General features: G+C 43.5%; 1 protein-coding gene across 1 annotated transcript in view; it reads right to left on the bottom strand.

Moving 5' to 3' along the window:
- The window catches only part of MED9 (mediator complex subunit 9), a 50,404-nt gene extending 35,375 nt beyond the window's left edge, over positions 1–15,029 (bottom strand). Inside the window, exon 1 of the mRNA XM_069210065.1 lies at positions 14,846–15,029. Within this exon, the coding sequence (XP_069066166.1) occupies positions 14,846–14,979 (134 nt within the window). The 5' untranslated portion in view covers positions 14,980–15,029. The remainder of the gene's footprint in view (positions 1–14,845) is intronic.
- Positions 15,030–21,121: the final 6,092 nt, after the last annotated feature.

The following is a 21,121-nucleotide window of genomic DNA, read 5'->3' as shown; positions in this document are numbered from 1 at the left end:
TTTGCATGGCAGTACCAACGAGAATTGACAAGGCCAATAGCTCAGCCTTTTAAAGCGGAGGCCTTTTCACTTTGGCAATTCTCATTAAGTTTGAACTGTAATGACATTTACACCATTGATGGTGAACCGCTGTTTTCTATACAAGCTCTAGCTATTGGCTTATTACCCCGAGGAACCTTCAGCTACTTGCTTGAGGCAATGTCTATCATCTTGGATTAGCCAAAAGTAGTATGTTAGGCTCACTACCTTCCTATTGGTTGTGTTACAGTAACCTTCTGCCCTCATTGGAATGCGTGGGGTACTATTTTACATTTGAGAATCGATCATCACATACTTACTTGTCCCATCATTTATGTGTGCACACACGAATTCCTTTTTTTGTTTTGCACTGCAGCAGACACGTTTAAACGTTTTGTCGTTACTCGAGTGTCAGTCCTAATGGATTTTGCCACTGCCCGTTTTAAGTACACCATTTCTAGAGTTGTGTACCTTCTCTTCTGAGAAAAGGTCTTCACATGAACTGTTTACCTGATGGACGATATTTCATTGCTCACTAAAGCATAACCTATTCGTGTCAAAGATGATAAAGATGCAGAAAGCATCATTTGATGCACAGTTTACTGCTCTTAATACAATATTCTTCTATTGTGAATGCTGAATGCTGTATCAAAACTCTCATCGTTAAAATTGTGATGCGCACCTTTTCATGTCAAAGCTCATTTTAAAGCTCTGCTTTAAGGACAAGCGCAATTTGGAGGTGTACAAGCAGACATTTTAAGTAGTTATTGTATCGCTCTTTCATTAAAACTTAATTCCAGTCAAACCATTTCAGTGGGGATCTGACGTTCTGCTCCAAATGGGCTATTTTTCCAGCGCTCATATGCAAAGAGGTATTCAAGATGACCCACAGGCACTAAAGTGCTGGCAAGGACTATTTTCAAAGGCTAACTCACCCCCAGATTCCAAGTATGCCACAACCAATTATTCGCTGCTTCCTGCAGGCAGTGGTCCTGTCTTCCTTCTGATGTCGATAATACCTTATTCTCCTCTGACCTATGCTTTGCATTCAGATACTATTTTCCTGATGTCCACTCACGTTTCACATACAATTAGTTAACCCACCCTTGATTGCCCTGTGCAGTTAAATTCCACTTTTGAAAGTCCAATATCTTTTGCTGCCCAAGTGTCCTCCCTCTTTGCAGTCCATGTTCCTGCTCCCTAATTCTACAATCTTAGTATCTCCTTCATCCTACTGCCCAAAAGTATTTGTCTTCCTTGTGTAGACCAAGTACATTGCCATGTTTCTGAGAATCACAATCACCCTTCTGCTTTCTAAAGACTATTCGCCTAATTTAGAGTTTGGTGGATGGGTTGCTCCATCACAAACGTGACGGAAATCAGTCCAATGTATTAAGATCCCCAAGGGATATTTTACGGGATCGTAATAGGACTGACGGGATATCCAACATGTTTGTGACGGATTAATTCCCTCGCTAAACTCCAAATCAGGCCCTATGTTTTCCATCACTTCACTGGTCCACACTAGAACTCCCATTGACAATGGGACCAAGCTAGCTGCCATCCTTTTATCATTCTCATTCTGCCTTCCTCTTCTTGCTTTCCAAGATGTTGTCCTTTTTTGCTATTCAAGTAAAATGTTCCCTAATTCGGCTATCCACTGTCTCCTCTTTGCTTGTGCATCTTTATTCTCCTTATTTTGTCTTCTAATCAAACATCAATAGCTGCCTGCTAGATGTAGATCAATGGATGGCATGTAAGGACCTAAAACTTACTGCTTCAAAAACAGATTTTCTAACCTGTGGTCGAAGGAAAAGCTATCATCCTTTATCCTGGGACCTCCACATAAAATAGCCAGAGGTACATAATCTTAGAACTGCGGTGGGCTCAGCTTTTTGTATGAGTGTTCAAGTGCACACCCTGTCTGAATCCACCTACTATACCATGAAAACTCCTAAATGCATCTTCTTATGTTCCATAAAACAAAACATCACTCATTCTTTTAAAGGGATTGCGGTAACGGTCTGTACCACAACATCTCACTCTTCTATGACAAGGTTGTAGAGAATTCAGAACTCAGCAACAACACTCCTACACGTAAAGCTACAAACCCACAACCCTCCTGTACTACTGGTTATCGGTCACAAAAAGGAGCTTCTTATAAGCTAGTATGTATTGCTCATAGAGCAATAAACAATAGAGATCCTAAACTCTTGCAGACAAAACTCAGCAAATATATCTAACCTAGAAATCTGCATTCTATGCTTGCACCATATCTAGTAATTCCAGTGTAAAGAAACAAGCATTGGTATAGCCAATAGGTCTCCCCTTTGGGACCTTATAAATATTTAGTAATGCAGCACATTAAACCTTTATCAGAAATAAACTGTTTGTGCATTCCTTCATACACTTGGCATTAGACTTTAATGGTCAGAACATCCCTTAGAGGGCACCACAATAAAACAAGCATTTGGGAAAAACATGGTCATTTAACCAAAGTCAGGCCCTAAAGGGCATACACACAGAAAAGAGAAGGATAGAGAGCACCGCAGTGTAACCACATACTTAGCCCCTTGAGGGCATAGTGCCTTACACATTTTCAGACCTTGCAGGCCTGCTAGAATACCATTACAAACAAGGCCCTTAAAACACAAACTACTCCCAGCTGTAAAGCAAAAGCTCCAGCCACGAGACAGCTTAAAAAGATATTGAATGGTGGGAGAGGTTATGATTTTGGGTTCCCCCAAGTTAGTGTGGGGACCCAGAAGTTGAGCCGGACAGAGAGCACATCGTGTTGAATGTTTTGGTGGTGGTCCCATTGTCCTTGGACCACCAGATGCAGAGTTATGGGCAAAAATGTATTGTGAAAGGAATGTCCCGCAAAGCATTATGGGGCAAGTTTCCTGATTGCAGTGAATATGGTAGTATCAGCTCTCCTGCTGTGCCGGGGAGAGTCACATTGGGTTTCTCCATGTGTTTTTTCTATTTAAAAAGGTGCCAGTTTGTAGATTTTTCAACTGCTAAACTTGGGAAGAATTTGGGAATGGGGTTGTAAATTTAACCGGTAATTATGAAATGTGCTCCAATCTTCCGGTCGACTTTGTACTATAAAAATAAATAAAAAAGAATCCCCCTTCAGCTTGCAGCCTTTGTCAGGTGCAGACATGCAAAGAAACATTGAGATGCTAGAGGAAAAAACAACACACCACCCACAACCACGAAGCAGAGAGGCAAAAGAAAAACAGTAGTGCGCTAACACTAAGGTATATGGCCAATTGTGCAATAATCCATGTAACAGGGTCAGTCTCCAGGGCGGAAAAAAACACCCTCAAGGCGGGAGAAATGTAAAGCATTTACCTAACAAACCAAAGGAATTTAGAAAGGCAGGCCAAGGAACAAATAAACTGATGGGCGTGATGAAAGCCCAGAGAAGTAGATTACAGCATGTCGAGACTCAGCACATGCATGTTGCCTAGGTTCGACCTAAAAAAATTGGGTGGTTGTACAACTTTCTTCATGCAGACTGCCAAATTATGCAATTTCCTCACACAAAAGATAAGAGGCTCAAAGAACCATCTTGAATTCAGAAAAATGGTTTGTTATTCAAACAAAGCATCCTATAATATGAAGATGTTGAGTATGATGCCAAGAATTATGGACACAACCATATTACAGTCTACATCAGAGAATGTGATTCAACAGTACTGAAGGTCAAACACATTGCTCAAGATGACAAAACATACAGACCTCATGCATGCAATAACCACTAATCCTCTAAGACTAAGCATGAAAATAAGCATGACGTCCCTCTTTGAAGTTCCGCCTCACCCTATCAACCTCCCTTCACTTCCTCTGCACCTCTTAATTATATTTTGCTATGGCTTCACAGGACATCTGCCTTCAGCCCTATATGCACCTTCCTAATCCATCTGTGCACCTCACTATCTGGATCAATGCACAAATACCTTACTAGCAACAGCTTCCACAATGTAATAAAGAAAATTAATCACTTAGTTATAATTCTGTCTACCCTCTAATCATCCTAACTGATAAAAAGTTAGGAAACTTTATATCATAAGAACCTTAGACTAAATGTACAACACGGTTATCCTGAGGGCAGAAGACTAAAACCTGTTAATTTCAACCACAAAAATGCTAGAAAAGTGAATAACATGGTTATGTAATAAAAAAGAAATAAGCAATGGACTCATCGCTAATCCAGGGTTTATTGAAGTGTTGTGCTAGAGGCACAAAAAACTGCTTGTTAAGGGTGTTGAGCGCTATATGAATGGAATTACAATGCCATACCCTGCCAACCTACAGTCCCGTTCCCTTGTCAATGTGTGATAGTTCTTGTTGATTATACCTGCACCAGTGGTCTTCATCTCCCCTACACCCTTTCTGCTGTGCATGTTTTTATCCTTGCTTTCTGCAGTATGGAATCCAGTCACATTCCCATGTGGTCTAATGTCTCCCATCTGCAATGTACATTTCCTCCCTTCTTTGCCTGGCCTATCTCATAAGTATGTTTCTGCTGAACATATTTATCACATTCCTCCACTTGCAGAATGCGATTTCCTGCTCTCATATAGCTCACTTCCCGTCTTGACCTTCTGTAGTCAGTGTTTCTGTTCCGTCCGCCAGAAACACCTTCCACCTGGTGTGGTCAATCTCCCTTTGATCATCCTTCCCCTCTCCTTCCATATAGTCTGTTTAACTCTGCCATGACCAATTTACAACTACTCATCGTCCTGGGATTCGTTTCCCGCCTCTCTACACCTGGTCTAACTTGTCACACCTAACAATGTACGACTTAGGATATCATTTTTCACTGCTGTAACCCTAACATTTCACCACTCCATCTCACCTTGGGTGGGAGCAACTTGTTGGCTCTCAAGCATCATGGTGTTGTGAAAAGAGGATGGTGCAAGGGAAAAGCAAGGGTGGCAACAGGAATTATATTTAGTTCACTTTCAAATGACAGAGAAGTACTCAAGAGCTGATACTTCACCAAAGTACACTGTTGGACGAATCAGGAGAGAATAGACAGGTTCAAACTTCATCAATAGTAAAGTGAGAGTGGAAATCATCATGGGAAGGTATGCAAAGAGGCAAGAGGAAAGTTTCATCTAATAAACCCTTACTCCGTTGCCTCATAATGTGGCCACATGCTCACTGAATTTGGTTACGAGTCCACTAATGGAATTAATTATCCACATCTGAACGCTTGTCCTTTTGCGAGTTGTTAAAATATCCTGAAAAAACCTACTGACCTTTGGGAGGTGCGCTTTTGCTATATTACTCCAGAGGAGTTTAAAAGTATTATGATTAAGCACACAGACTAAGAAAGTGGCTGTCAAGAACAATGGCTGACTGGTACCCAAGACAGCAGATACACCAAACTATTTGTGAAAGCCTGACCACAACAGCGAAGCACTACTTCGATGAAAATGTAGGCTCAGCAGATTCAGCACAGATGTTTTGGGAAGCCTACAAGGCGGTAATAAAAGGTCAGGGGATCTTACTGATGCAGGCCAAAAGAAAGATATGAGGGCACGCCTAGAGGCCTTGGAGAAGTAGATTCCAGACCTAGGGTCCAGGACAAGAACCAGTGCATCACCAATAAGCCTTGAAAGGGAAAGATTTTAGGGATATTGCGACAGATGCGGCCCGCTCACAGTAAATAGCACAGCAATGATGCTTGTATGAAGTAGGCAATAAGGCTGGAAGATTACTGCTCTTGCTGGATGGCAAGGAAAGGGCAAACCGATGGGTACCTGAAATCTTGACTGACAGTGGGGACAAATGAAAAGGGGGCAGCAGATCGCGGACTCACTAAATGCAGATATATTCCCCTACTTCACCGGCTACAGTACTCGAGGCTCAGGAATTGCTGACCTCCCGGTCCGGTCTAAATTGGATAAAACTCTACTAGACCAGGAGATAACAGTAGATGAAATAACCCAAGCTATACACAACTTGTCTACTGGTAAGACCCTGTGACCTAATGGTCTCCCTTTTGAAATATACAAACTTACAGCTACCACGATTGCCCCCACCTCCTAATGATGTTCCATGAAAGCCGCGACAAGTGAGTCCTACCTAGAGATCAGAGGCGTGCTACCATAGAGATCATACTCAAGGATGGTAAACCGTCAGAGTTTTGTACTTCATATAGACCAATCTCGCTCCTTAAAGCTGAATTGAAAATCCTTGCGAAACTCTTGGCCTCCTGGTTGGTCAAGATGATCCCCTTCCTGGCCCACCCCAACCAGTCCAGCTTCATGCTGGGACAAAGCAAAGCCCTTAATCTGAGACATCTCTATGGCACCCTGGGCTGGCTGCCTTATTTTCGTCAAGCCGCCTTGGTCTTCTCTCTCGATGCAAGGATGACCTTCGATACGACTGAATGGCCATATCTATTAGAGGTCCTTCAGCATTGAAGCTTCGGGCATGCTTTGTAGCGTGGGTGTGCCTCCTCTACACAGAGCCGCTGGCTCAAGAAACTGGTAATAGAAGTAAGTCTGCACCATTCCAACTACGGCGCGGGCATGGGACAGGGCTGCCCACTAGCCCCCCCGATCTTCGCTCTAGCTCTGGAACCGCTGGTGGTCTGGATACATGGCGACCCCCTGATCCGAGGCCTGAAATGGACAGAGGATTGGGAGGACAGAATATCCCTATATGCTGATTATATTTTACTATACGTAACGGACCCTGCACGTACACTTGACAGAATACTACATGTCCTAATGCAATTCCTCTAATATTCAGGCTATTCTATCAATTGGGATAAGTCTCTGATCTACCTTCTCTGTGGCAAAGTTCCGAACCTGCCGGCTGGATGCAACACCCAAATAGCTACAGAGGGGTTCCGATACTTAGGCATCTATGTCACTATGGACCAGAGTGAATTTAGAACCCATAATTTGACACCCCAGCTGACGCGTTAACAGAAAGATGTGTAAGGCTGGTGCTCCCTTCCCCTGTCACTTTTAGGCAGGGCAGCCTTATTTAAAATGATGGCTCTGCCTCGCTTTTTAAATGCTCATCATACACACCTTACCCAGTTCCTGTCTCCTACTTATTGATGGAGTGCTTTGCACCCTGCTCTGGGACACCGGCCCTTCACGTATAGCCATTAAAAAACTCACAAGAAGTTGGTACGAAGGAGGCATCATTGCCCAATGTGCAGGCCCATTACCGAGCAGCTCAACTGGTACCTATTAATCATTGCGTCCATCTCCCCGAGATGGCTTATCAATTGGACCGCAGGGCCATGCAACCTGGGGGTTCCAGTGGGTACTATATGGAGGGAATAAGCCCTGGACCTTCCCCGTTCCCACAGCGGTAACTTTCTCCATCTGTCACGAAACTCTTCACTCACTGGGTTGGAAAAATACGATTACACAGGCCACCCCGCTGTGGAACACTGCAAGTTTGGGCATGCACCGGAGCTTCGTAACTGGGACGTTATTGGAATATCGAAAGTGGGAGATCTGTGGAGCAATGGCACACCTTTCTTTCTCGGATCTCCAGGCAAGATTACCAGCTGACACCCACAGAAACATTCCAGTACCTACAAATCCGACAGGCACTGTGCATGGCGCTACCAAAAGAGGTGGACCCCTCACCCCCCCCCCCCCCCCCCGCCCCCAAGAGTCCTTGAAGAGCAATTATTGCCCAAGAATGCCATCTCTCTTACATATTGGAAACTCATTAATAACTCCGCTGACGTTTAGGGAATTCGAGGGGCCAATGGGTGCGATGGGAATGGCAGGACGCTCTCACTCCCCCCAGAGAGGTGGCTGCGTGCTCTAGATTCTGGTTAGTTCAGCTAAGAATCCTCCACAGAAGCTACTACGCCTGCACGACTTTGGCAAAGATGGGCAGAGTGGGTACCCCTCTTTGCTTTCAGAATTGTGGACAGGGAGGGCCTTTTTTATCAGTTGCTATGGAGCTGCCCAGTCATAAAGAGTTATTGGGAATGAGTGGTGTCATGCCTCAACACTGTGTGCGGGAAGGTTGTTGAGCTTCCCCTAAGTGGTGCCTGTTGAACAGATAAGGTGAAATGGATCTCACCCGCCTGGACCATGTATGGATGACTCTGGAATTGATAATAGCGAAACGTAATATTGACCGCGCATGGAAAGCAAGTCGACTGCCGGCACTGGCGGACTGGAAACTTGATCTGGACTGGTGCATGCTGGCAGAGCGAGTGGTCTATCAAGCAGGGGATGCCCAAGGAAATGGGCTGGAGTCTGGGGTAAAGTAGAATGCCTACAGAGGGGGTTTGTGCTCTCCACCCAGCCCCCTTGGGGGCAGAGTACCTTAACAGATATGACCGTATGTTCAAGATATGCTTTGACTTTGCCAAGGCAGAGAGGGAGGTAGTGAGTCTCCAGGACTCCTCTGAGAGATGTAGCGTGGTCAGAATCACATCCTAATGTTGTCTAATATGCTGCTGCAACACTTTGATTATTGTTTATATGCAATAAAATAAATGATTAAAAAAAAGTAAGACTGCAGGTACACGAAATGCAACTAACATGCCTCATTCAAATGACCGAGATGTTTTTGACCAAACAGATTCTAAAAGACTGCAGCTGTGAGGAAAACAGGGAACGATATACTACTCTGTTGTGGATAGTCACAGGGAGGGCACAAAGGAAAAACCATGCAATGTTCAGCTAAAAAGTCAAATCTCTCTAAAAACGTCGAACTGAAAAACTGGTGTAAATCCATCATCCCAGTCTTCAATTTGGAAGGGCCATCTGAGAAGAATAAATTGCCCTGTGATCTTCCATGTTTGAGGGTAATACGTGGTTGATGGCTAAAGCAAACTGCTTGATCCTGTGAAAACTAGTGTACCCTGTACCTCAATTCCATTATAGAAATAATAAATGACAGCACATAGAAACAGTAAAGAGAAGAAGCACTTACACCCTACTGGTTAGACTATCGAATGGTGTGGTGATGCTGTTACACTGGAAGTCACATGGATTAAGGAATTATGGAATTATAATACTGAGATTGGATAATTTATAAGATGTGAGAATACATTGATCTAAGATGAAGTTCTGCATTGAGGATGAAAAACACCGGGTGGGCTGATCAATTGTTGTGGCGACTGAAGAATAAAATTGAACATGCAATGAATTTGTCTCCTTGAATTTGGAAGGAACTGTAATTGCACTCTAGGAACTTGGTGCAACTGTGATAACACAGACTGCGGATTGCAGTATGCACATGTATTATGAGTGCTCCTCTCTCCTTTGAGTTTTTGTGTTTTGTCACTCTACTGAGATTCAGTGGCAGTAGGACCTCATTGAAGCAAGCACCAGAACTGAAGATTTTACAGGACTTTTAAACAGTGTGGATGAATAGGACACCTACTGCCATGCACGCTATCATCTCAAGCCGTGTAAGGAAACTGATTTTTGAGAAAGTGGAGTGTGCAATTTGATTTGTATGGGTTTTTGACTATTTTGCAATTTATAAACGTCAGACTGGTCGGGATTCTGCCTGTTGTATTGGGAGGCATGAGTTTGGTGGGGTGATAAAAAGAGGAAAAGAAGAGAAAGAAGAGAGAGAAAGAGAAGGGGAAGAAGACACCGAGAGAAAATCATAGATCTATTGCAGATCTTAAACATTGTGAGTTTTAAGACACTGCGAAGAAAGATGTGCTGGCAAGTGAGCTGAGAGACAGGTGAATGATGCATGTCTGAAGAGCAAGGTATGCATTTCTGTGGATGACCTGCATTTATTTCCGGGCAGACACTGAGCCTTGACACTACTCTTGTTGCTCACAGATTTATGTATCGTTAAATCACTGTTATGCTTGTTTCTTCTGCTGTGATACTCATAGAAGTACTAAATAAAAGCACTCAGGTCAAACAGCCCCATCCACGAGCCTGCTATTCCCTTACCATTCAGCTTACTGTGGGTTTTCCCTTTCTTATGAAGCATTTGCTCTGTATTAATGCAACTCCACTCGGTCTGTGGCTGTGAGCCAATACAGGAATGTTGTCGGATTCAGTAGAGAACACTAGGGGTGTTGCCAATGAGTAAATTTAGCTAGCAACAGAAAGTGATCCTACTTCATAGTCCAGGATACGTACTACTCCATCTGTTCGCAAGGTTGCCTTTGAGGGGTTAACGCTACAAATACTACTCAGAGAGGTGTTCACAATACCAGCAGGGTCCAGTAGTTCTACTTCTGATAGGGGGTGGGATTCATGCTTATGTGTTATAATCTATCTAAAATACATGTTTATGTCACAGTAGATACCATCCATTCCCCGTTCCCCACTTAAGGGATAGGAAGTACCATTGTCTCTTGTCCCCCTCCCCAGTAACCCTTTGGTTTGTCCTTGAAGAGACTATTTAGACTGTTGACAATCTTGTCAGATGAGGCAGATGGAATAAAGCTTGTATTTTACCTCAGTTCATCTGCCTGTGCATTTGCTACAAAATACAACACACAACAAATACCCAACTTAGGCATCCAAAGATATTAAATACAGCACATAAACGAACCAAGACGTTTCACACTTCACAGGGATCGAACATGAACGTAGGTGCAGTTCCCTTAGGAGTCCCATCCCAGATTTAAAATTGGGGTTGTTTCTATTCACAGTTTACATCACATACAAGGTTTGCTTATTCTCAGTTAATGATAACACAGATACTTTGTATAGCTCCCTGTACTTGGGAAGCACTAGACGTGTACAATGTGTACCTTAGTAGAGACGTTTCTTATGCGGTTGTGTAGATCTCAATGCTAGGTCTTCATAATATAATGCAGAAAATGTTTCCCAACAGTATCGGAAAGGAAATATAATTTGGTGAGCAAAGTGAATATGCCAAACTAGCTCTGCAATTTCTGCAAAGTAAGCAACAGGAATAAGCTGTTTACACTGATAACTTTTGCTCAGCCTACTGAACCAGGACGCTTCTTCCCAAGTCCAGAGTATACTTGCTTTGAAATTTGTCAAGATATTTTCATTTAGAAATCACAAAGGCAGCAAGCTCGGAAGCAGAGTTTGTTGAAAAGCTGCCTAGTGCACGTGTGGGGGGTATGGCAACATATTGGATAATGGGCCTTTCTATAGGCATGGTGGACCAGAGTAATGTTACTTTCTAGGTCAGTACATATTACTAGACATCATTGGCTTGCTAACCAAACTTAAACCTCTGATGCACGCTGCATCTGTGAAGCCGACTGCTGAATTTTAGTTTAAATTAGTTTCTGTATGCTTACAGAATATTAAAGTTTGCTGAAGGGGTAGTAAGTGACAATCTGGTCGAGCAAAGTCACAAACAAGAGTTGTTTTTTTGGCAAGGAGGTGATGAAATAGTGATCAGATTCTGGTTGGTCTTGCTATGCCTTCCACAGGTACAGTTCATTGGACTTTGCCTGTCTGCCACTTGGTTCCTGGTTACCGTAGCTCATTGTGAGCATGTTCTTCTAATTCATTATTTATCTCTTAGGACCACAGTGAAATTGCCGTTCTAGTACTGTTTCTATCACTATAGAGAAGTGTTAGCATGCCAGTCTTGCGTCCTGTTTACAGTTACACACTGTCATTCATATTTAAAATGATACTGCTCTTAGTGAACGTGGCAATAGGGAACCTATTAATGACACTTGCTAATTTTCCATGTGCATCAGGCATAATATTTCAATGTTGTTCACTTTCTAAGATAATATTACTCTATCTGGCATGTAAAGCAAGAACTCCTCAAATGTTACCGCAATATCTCCATCTCCGAGGTTTTGTGTCAATCATAAACTATTATACACTTTCGGATTTGCACTGGAGTTTTCCAATCTAATTGATCTGAGCTTTCCTTTTACATATCATTGCCAAAAGCTGCAATAAAACATTTGATTTAATCAAAACATTCCAAGGCTAAAATTCACATAATCCACCAGAATGTCCATTCTTCCGTGCCCAGGACAGAAAACATGCTTTCCAAATAACAGGGAGGGGGAAGGGTATGGTCAATTCTCATACACATACAATTTGCAAACCTATGTTTGTGACAGCATTCTGTAAGCTATAACCGGTTTCAGTGAACCATCCATACAGTGCCAACAAATCCACATGGGACTCGTGCAGCAGTGTCTGCACACCTTAATTGTATGGGTGGTATACCCAGCGCAGACTGCCTCGTGGGTGCCTTATGCCCTTGTATTCTCTCATTAGTGCCATAAGGTGGGCTGCTCTAGTCTGGTGAGTGTGGAGGTGTCAATTCTATAGTGAGGGCTACATTTCACCTGGAAGCATGACCAAATGCTTCAGCTTTACCTCTGGTGGATATACCTATGAGAACAGGTGGCTCTCCTCCGTAATCTTAAGCCATTGATCAGGAAAAGACACTACACTGGTCGAAGTACTCTTTAGTGGTAGTATCTTGATGTCCTTCCGGGACCTTCTGGATCACTACTGCAATCACAGAGGGCAATTTACAATTCATGGTCATAATATTGCAGCATTTTTCTCACAATAGCATGGGATGCCGCATGAGCTTCTGCGAGGGTTGCAAACTATATGAGAAAGTCGTCACTTGATTCCTAGGCTCTACCAGGCCTAGTTGCAGCGTAAATACCATGGTGCTCTTGTTGCTCAAGGACAAGTGAGATTTAGGCAAAAGCAGAGTGTTTAACAACAAGGAATGGGGAAGGTAACACATTATTCACAAATCTCAAATTGTACAAGTTGCACAGTGCCTACTTTATCCACCCAGAGCAGCAAGTGTTTTTCCTGGTGCCTCCTAGTGCTGCTCGAGATGACGCTCCCCTGAGACTGGCTTTATACGTCCTCTGGTCCTGCCGACCCTTATGCGATACTGGATCAATGTCCCAGCTGTCCTTTCTAGATGCACGGGTGTCCCAAAAAACTCCCCAGAGATCTGCTTAATGAGGACCTTTATAAGACACAAGCCTGACAGAGCTTTTCCTGGCTAGAAGTAACATCACCACGGTATGGAAAAGCACCCTGCCCCTTAGCCGTGGTATGTGGCTCAGGTCACTCATGGTTTGGGCTGCTGCCAAGAGTCACTCTTTCAGCAGTGAGGAGCTCATAGAAACTCCTTCTAGCACAGCGTTGGGAGGAACTGACAGAGGCTGCTAGCTCACGCCCAGGATAATAAGATCCATCCTTGAGATCCAGCACCTCCAGTTTTTCATCCTGCCTTTATACTCCTTCACCTCGTCTGTTCAGGATGTGGGCTCAATACATGCTCCTGCTGTACTTGCAGACTCTGACCTCTGAACCTTGGGCGGTAGCGCTGTGGCATTTACACACCGATACAGAGGGCAACCAAGTGGGATACTACAGCTGACAACTGTTAACCCTCCTCCCCCTCTCCAACGCAACACAGACTTTTAATTAGTTTTGACTGGGCTAATGCTTGCAAGCTGCTGATGGACTTACAAGTGCCTTGGGTAGTTGGTGGTTTGTTCCTTTCTTTTGGATTCTTTTTCAGCAGAAGGAGGGTATGGGTGAGGGGACTTGCCCTTATCTACCTGCATGAAAACGTAATGTACAGTATTTTGCTATTATGATTTTGCATCCTGTACTTGCATACTGTTAAGTGGACTCATTTTCGCAAAATTGCCAAATAAAAAAAATGTTTAAAAAAAAAAGTGTATGGGTGATAAGAGCAGCAACCTGCATTGCAGGGGCACTGGGGAAACCATTTTGTTTCTGGCATAGCCTGGCTTCAAAATTAATGCCTCACTTAACGAATACCGAGTAGTTGTATTTGTCACGGCTACGAGCAGCTTTTGAAGGTCAATGGGAGATGTTCACATCTTGACCGCAGACTCAACATCCCATCAGGGGAAATGGAGAGAAATTTTGCAAATTGACAAGTGATAAACTGCGATCTAAAAGCATATTTTATTTTCCCAAGCTCCGTATTAGTGTAAAATACATAGGTCTAAGTGTGTTCTCTTGGATTGTCTGGTAGTATTATGTGCAATTCATCAATTATCACTATTTACTGGGCATACAATACAAAGGGCAACCCATTTTATCAACTTTAGATAGTTCAAAATCTCAAGACTGCTCAAACATTTGCTTAGCAGGTTAGGTGCAGCTGTTTGCATTAATGCATAACGCACAAAGCTAATTTACTGTTGTTGAAAACGGGGAACTGTGGCTTATACAACGGGTTCTTCAACAAGCTATTTAATCCACTGAGATAACTAGCACAGAATACAAATTAGTGGGCCGAATTTTACACGCAATGCTTTGCAGCAGACACGTTACATCCACAAACTATGCTAATATGAACAAAATCTGTCTGTTGTAGACAATCTACACGGATCCATCCAGCAATTACATTAAACACCTTAATGGGCCATTATTGCAGCACGAGACTTGCCACATCTCTGCAGCAGGTTATCTAAGTCTCGAAGGTATGTGACATTAAGCAAATCAAGTCACCTTTACTAACTGTAACCTTACTGTCAATTTCTTTTTGGGGCCGTTTATAAAAAATATCTGGACTGGCAGCCCCGCAGCAGACTTTCATTGAACTCTTTTATTCCTGACGCTGCCCTTCATTGTGGCTCCGTCCCTCACACTCCACTCTTTTTCTCCCTCCAGTCACAATTTGTAAAGTCGTCATTTTCCACTACCCAGATCCTGTCATGCCGATTCTCGTATTCATTTCATAAGTAAACTTAATACAAAGCAGTAGTGACCTTTGACTTATGTCTACAGCTGCGATGGCATCTCCCCGCTATCGTGACCTAGGTCTTGCTATCGTGAGCGCTTTGTGTCCTGTCCTTTCTTAATAGAGAACCCATTACCATTTGATAATCTCATGCACCAACGGCAGGAAGGAATACTCTTCTTCCTCCTCCTCATCCTCTTCTTCCTCCTCTTCCCCTGGCCCTTCGGACGGCCTCGCGGCTTGAGCCGGAACCCCCGGTGGCGTAGCCATACTCCCCTCGGATAGTTTACTTTCGGTTTCTATACGTAACGCTCGAGCGAATCACTACTTGCGTGACGTACAATGGACGTTAATCCAATGACTGAAGGTCACGTGATAAGCACAGAAGCGCCTCGCGCATGCGCTCTTGCCACGCTGTCCTGAAAAGCTTTCAAATCTAGCTAGATGTGTAATGGAGAGTTTTGGTGGCTGGGTGTCTGGGTTTGGTAATGGAAAAGCCTGGTTGAGGTTGGGTCACAAAAAAGTAATGAAACGGTAGTTAGAGTCTCTCTATGAAAACAAAACAAAAAACTAAGGCGTAGGACGGCTGAAGATTATGTACGTGCACCTTAAGGATGTTAGGCTCCAATGAGTTTGCGCCCTTGTTCTGCATTGTTCGTGCACCCCGAACCCGCTCTTCACAAAGACAAGCAAATAGAATCCCGGTTACTTTGTGGTGGGACCCTGCTCGTAGAAGAGGGCTAGCGGTTGTAAACAGATGGTGTGAGGAGAGCGGTGGTTGAGTCAAGAACAAAGTCGGAATGATCCAAGTCAAGGCAGTGATGGCAATGATGGAGGGAAACTAAGAGAGCTGAAGCATTAAGTTGAATTAGGAACTTTTAGAGGTGGGCGAGACACAGAGATTTAACCCCTTCGCTGCCAGGCCTTTTCCCCTCCTGTGCCGAACCTTTTTTTGGCTATTTGGGGCAGTTCGCGCTTAGGCCCACATAAGTTACACATGCCAAATTTGCGACCTTTTTTTCCAACATCCTAGGGATTATAGGGGCACCCAGACTTTGTGGGTTCCCCTGAAGGAGACCAAGAAATTAGCCAAAATACAGCGAAAATTTTGTTTAAAAAAAAAAAAATGGCAAAAAAGGGCTGCAGAAGAAAGCTCGTGGTTTTTCCCTGAAAATGGCATCAACAAAGGGTTTGCGGTGGTAAAATCACCTGCTTTCAGGATCAGGCCGACTTGAATTAGAAAACCCAATTTTCAACACAATTTTGACATTTTACTGGGACATACCCCATTTTTACTATTTTTTGTGCTTTCAGCCTTCTTCCAGTTAGTGACAGAAATGGGTGAGAAAACAATGCTGGATCCCAGACAGCTAAACATTTCTGAAATGTAGACAAAATTCTGAATTCAGCAAGGGGTCATTTGTGTAGATCATACAAGTGTTTCCTACAGAAAATAACAGCAGAAATAAAATAATATTGAAATTGAGGTGAAAAAAACAGCAATTTTTCTCCACGTTTTACTTTGTAACTTTTTCCTGCGATGTCAGATTTTTGAAAGCAATACACAGTTACGTCAGCTGGACTCTTCTGGTTGCGGGGATATATATGGCTTGTAGGTACATGAAGAACCCTAGGTACCCAGAGCCAATAAATGAGCTGCACCTTGCAATGGGTTTTCATTCTATACCGGGTATACAGCAGTTCACTTGCTGAAATATAAAAAGTGAAAAAATAGGTATCAAGAAAACCGTTGTATTTCCAGAATGGCCACAAGATACAGTGTTGAGAAGCAGTGGTTATTTTCTCATCTCTGAATTCCGTGGTGCCCATACTAGGATGTGAATTACAGGGCATTTTTTAAATAGACTTCTTTTTTACACACTGTCTTACCCTTGGAAGGAAAAAATATAGAGAAAGACAATGGGCAATAACACTTGTTTTCCTATTCTGTGTTCCCCCCAAGTCTCCCGATAAAAATGATACCTCACTTGCGTGGGTAGACCTAGTGCCCGCAACAGGAAACACAAAATGGACACATCACATTTTCACAAAGAAAACAGCTGTTTTTTGCAAGGTGCCTAGTTTTGGATTTTGGCCCCTAGCTCAGCCGGCACCTAGGGAAACCTAGCAAACCTGCGCAGTTTTGAAAACTAGACACCTAGGGGAATCCAAGGTGGGGTGACTTGTGGGGCTCTGACCAGGTTCCGTTACCCAGAATCCTTTGCAAACCTCAAAATTTGTTTAAAAAAAGCACTTTTTCCTCTCATTTCGGTGACAGAAAGTTCTGGAATCTGGGAGGAGCCACGAATTTCCTTCCACCCAGCGTTCTCCCAAGTCTCCCGATAAAAAGGGTACCTCACTTGTGTGGTTAGGCCTAGCGCCCGCGGCAGGGAATGCCCCAAAAAACAATGTGGACACATCACATTTTCAGAAAGAAAACAGAGCTGTTTTTTCACAAAGTGCCTAGCTGTGGATTTTGGCCTCTAGCTCAGCCGACACCTGGGGAAACCTAGCAAACCTGCGCATGTTTGAAAACTAGACACATAGGGAAATCCAAGATGGGGTGACTTGTGGGGCTCTGACCAGGTACTGCTACCTAGAATCCTTTGCAAACCTCAAAACTTGACCAAACAAACACTTTTTCCTCTCATTTCGGTGAAAGACAGTTCTTGAATCTGAGAGGAGCCACAAATTTCCTTCCACCCAGTGTTCTCCCAAGTCTCCAGATAAAAATGGTACCTCACTTGTGTGGTTAGGTCTAGTGCCTGCGACAGGAAATGCCTCAAAACAACATGGACACATCACATTTCAGACAGAAAACAGCTGTTTTTTACAAAGTGCCTGGCTGTGGATTTTGGCCTCTAGCTCAGCCGGCACTTAGGGAAACCTAGCAAACCTGTGCATTTTTTAAAACTTGACACGTAGGGGAATCCAAGATGGGGTGACTTGTGGGGCTCTGAACAGGTTCTGTTACCCAGAATCCTTTGCAAACCTCAAAATGTGACCCAAAAAACACTTTTCCCCTCATTTCGGGGACAGAAAGTTCTGGAATCTGAGAGGAGCCGCAAATTTCCTTCCACCCAGCGTTCCCCCAAGTCTCCCGATAAAAATTATACCTCACTTGTGAGGGTGGCCCAGGTGCCTGCAACCGAAAAATTGCAACAACCTGAAGAGATTGAAGGGATAGCACAGTGAGTTGATAAGCACATATTTTTCTTTTATACATCTTTTAGGCCGACTCTGCTTTGGGGACCCACGCAAGTGAGGTATCATTTTACTTGGGAGACTGCGGGGAACGCTGGGTGGTAGGAAATTTGTGCCGCAGTGGTAATCCTACAAAGAAAAGTGAGGAAAATATGATTTTCTAAGCAAATTGTGAGGTTTGCAGAGGAGTCTGCGTAAGAAAATGTTGGGGGATCCTGGCAAGCCACACCTCCTTCGGCTCCTTGGGGTGTCTATTTTAAAAACATGTCTGGGTTTGGTAGGTTTCCCTAGATGAAGGCCGCACCCGGGACCAAAAACATAGGTGCCCCCCCCAAACACAGGTAGGTTTGCAATAGATCCTTTTGGTGTGTCCACATCCCTATGTGATGTTCCAAACACTAAAATTATGAAAAGAAATGCACTTAGGGTATGTTAAAAAGACCCCTCACCCACCAACCATCTTGGTGGCATGCTTCATCATCGGGGTCCCACCGAGACACCTAGCGTGTCACAGGTGTGCTGGGACGCCTGATTACAGCAGAGCAGGTTTTGTCATTTTTACCACACATACTGGTTGGATTTGGCACGAGGGTGAGTGATGGTTCAGTGGATCAAATTTTACTAACAAGAGATTTCTCAAAAATGAAATGCACTGTTAATAACTGAAATACCCAAAAACTGAACCAATGACACACAGTTCGTGAGCTGTAAAGCCACGGCAGGGCACCAACTGCTTTACAGTCCATTCACACACCTTTCATACATGACATGCACAAGACCATTCACGCTGCCAGCCATGGGCCCAGCACATTACAACACTCGCATCGACAGACAGCGCCACTCGAGGGCCCATCACTTACATATGCCCACATGCCTGATACATCAATCACATTAGCTGATAGGATTGTGTGGACTGGGGTTTGGCTGGCAGTGTGTTGCAGTATTTTTAAATACAAGAGAGGGACAGGGAGATTACTGGTCCAGTGTACGGTCTCCCAAAATCACCTGTTATATAGAAAAGTACACTGTTCCAACAGACAACAAACCTATTTACCATATAGAGGAAACAAGGGCGAAGAGAGTCAGAGATATAATTAATATCAGGAGAGCCCTCAAGCACCCAATAGGGTGACAGGTTTCATCATTGGGCTATCTCCTCGTCAGACCGGTGCTGCAATGTCTGGCGGACCACCCCCAAATTGGGATGGTACTCAACCGAAGGGAATTAGCCGGGTGGAGGTCTGGAATGAAAACTGACTAAGAAGATAGAGAAGGATGTGCGAGTGAATGAGAGTGTGATTAAGATAAAATTGACTCTGAGCCTAAACCATCACTTTAATGAATCAGAAGAAAGGTTCAGGCCAAGATTAAAATCATTCAGAGTCTTAGCGGGAATAATGTCCCGCTGTCTTCTATAAAGAAGGAAGGGTAGTGTGCCTAATCCCGTCTATTAATGGTCAACATGTTTCGCCTCTTTCTTGGGCAATAAATGATCCCGTGACGCTTCATCAGGACCCAGAAAACAACTTCTCCTATTCCAAAAATTAACATGAAGTGCTGGAGTGTCACTTACAAGCTGAAGACAACTTGTCAGAGTCAGTTGGTCAATCAGTCGCCCTGCATGGAAGTGAAAGACAAGTACAAATTAGTGCCAACGTGCAAATAAGCACACAGAACGGTGCAATCACAGTAAATCCAACCCCAAAAGTGCCACATATAAAAATAAATGGAAGGGCTTACCATCCCATATTCGAGATTGAGCTTCTTAGGACGGCGCTAGCCTCAACCAAGGAGGTATTACTACGCATGGAAACAACATAGTGACAAACAACTGCACGTCAATATGTACAAAATAGCAGGTCATAGGAAAAGTGCCAAAAAACATATGTTGGAGTGGTCACAACATTCATGAATTAAGAATAATAATGTCAAAAAATTATGTAAAAAAATTCAAACATCAATCAAAAGGAACTCTTAGCCTAGATAAAAATTCTAATTCCTATATGAGTTCAATCTCAAACTTACATGCAGGTACAAGGTCCCTGTGCATGAAGGAGAAATCACTCAGGGAGGAACGTAATGGAGGTAGCAAAGCAGAAGGGGTTAAGTGAGAGGCTGTGAGAGGCCTGTATATGCATAGTCAGGTTTAAACAAGGTACCGAAATGGTCCAGGTCCACTCTGTCAATGTGCTTAGTGAGAGGACAGACATTACAGGAGCCACAGGGGTAATGCCCAACAACCGGAGGCAAATTCCATAAAGTAGTTTGTTTAACTGAGTCAAGATGTAGGCGAGGGCGAGTGTGGACAATTAAATCTCGTATGTTAGGAGATTTTTTTTAAAGCAAACAGGGGCCTCGGGATCTGAATACCGCCACTCTGTAGGATATACCAACGTTTATTAATGAGTTTCTTAATAGAGTTGGACAGCGGGGTGTACGTGGAAACACATGTCAGTCGATTTTCCGGTTCTCTAAGCACAGGTGTCAGTAGGGCATCTCTGTGATTATTCCGAGCTCTTTTGTAAGCAGGGTTAATGATCTTTTTAGGATAGCGTCGATCAATGAGTTTCTGTTTAAGATCGAAGGACTGGATGTCAAAAGCTTGAATTGAGATGCAGTTGCGACGTAACCTAAGAAATTGGCCAACAGGTAGGTTATCACGCAGGGCCTTAGGGTGATGGCTATCATACAGAAGTAAACTATTACGATCAGTACCTTTGTGAAAGGTGCTGGTGATAAGCTTGCCGTTATCTATCGTGATCACAAGGTCCAGGAAGGAGACTTGTGTAGATGAAGAGTGGGCAGTAAATCTCAAGAATGGGTCCAAGGTGTTGAGCAAGTGAATTAAGTTGTCTATATCTTCATATGATCTTTTCCAGATAATAAGTATATCATCTATGTACCTCCGCCACAAAGTGATGTTGTTGTGAAAAGGATTGGATGTTGTAGTATGAACATCTTCTCAAAGTTTTACATATACAAACAGGCCAAACTAGGTGCAAACGTGCTACCCATTGATGTCCCTTGGATCTGATGGAACAGTGAATCTTCAAATTGAAAAAACATTCTTTTCATAGCTAGAGTTGCGCATTGCATCACAAAGTGGACCGAGGTAGGAGATGACCATGAGTGCTGAATCCACCACTTGTAAAGTGGCCTCATGAGGAATGTTGGTATGTAAAGCCTCTACATCCAGAGTGATGAGGGC

This window comes from Pleurodeles waltl, chromosome 10 (genome assembly GCF_031143425.1).
Source record: "Pleurodeles waltl isolate 20211129_DDA chromosome 10, aPleWal1.hap1.20221129, whole genome shotgun sequence".
In the NCBI taxonomy this organism is placed as follows: Eukaryota; Metazoa; Chordata; class Amphibia; order Caudata; family Salamandridae; genus Pleurodeles; species Pleurodeles waltl.
Note: the sequence above shows the minus strand (reverse complement) of the source record. Positions and strands in the feature narration are given on the sequence as shown.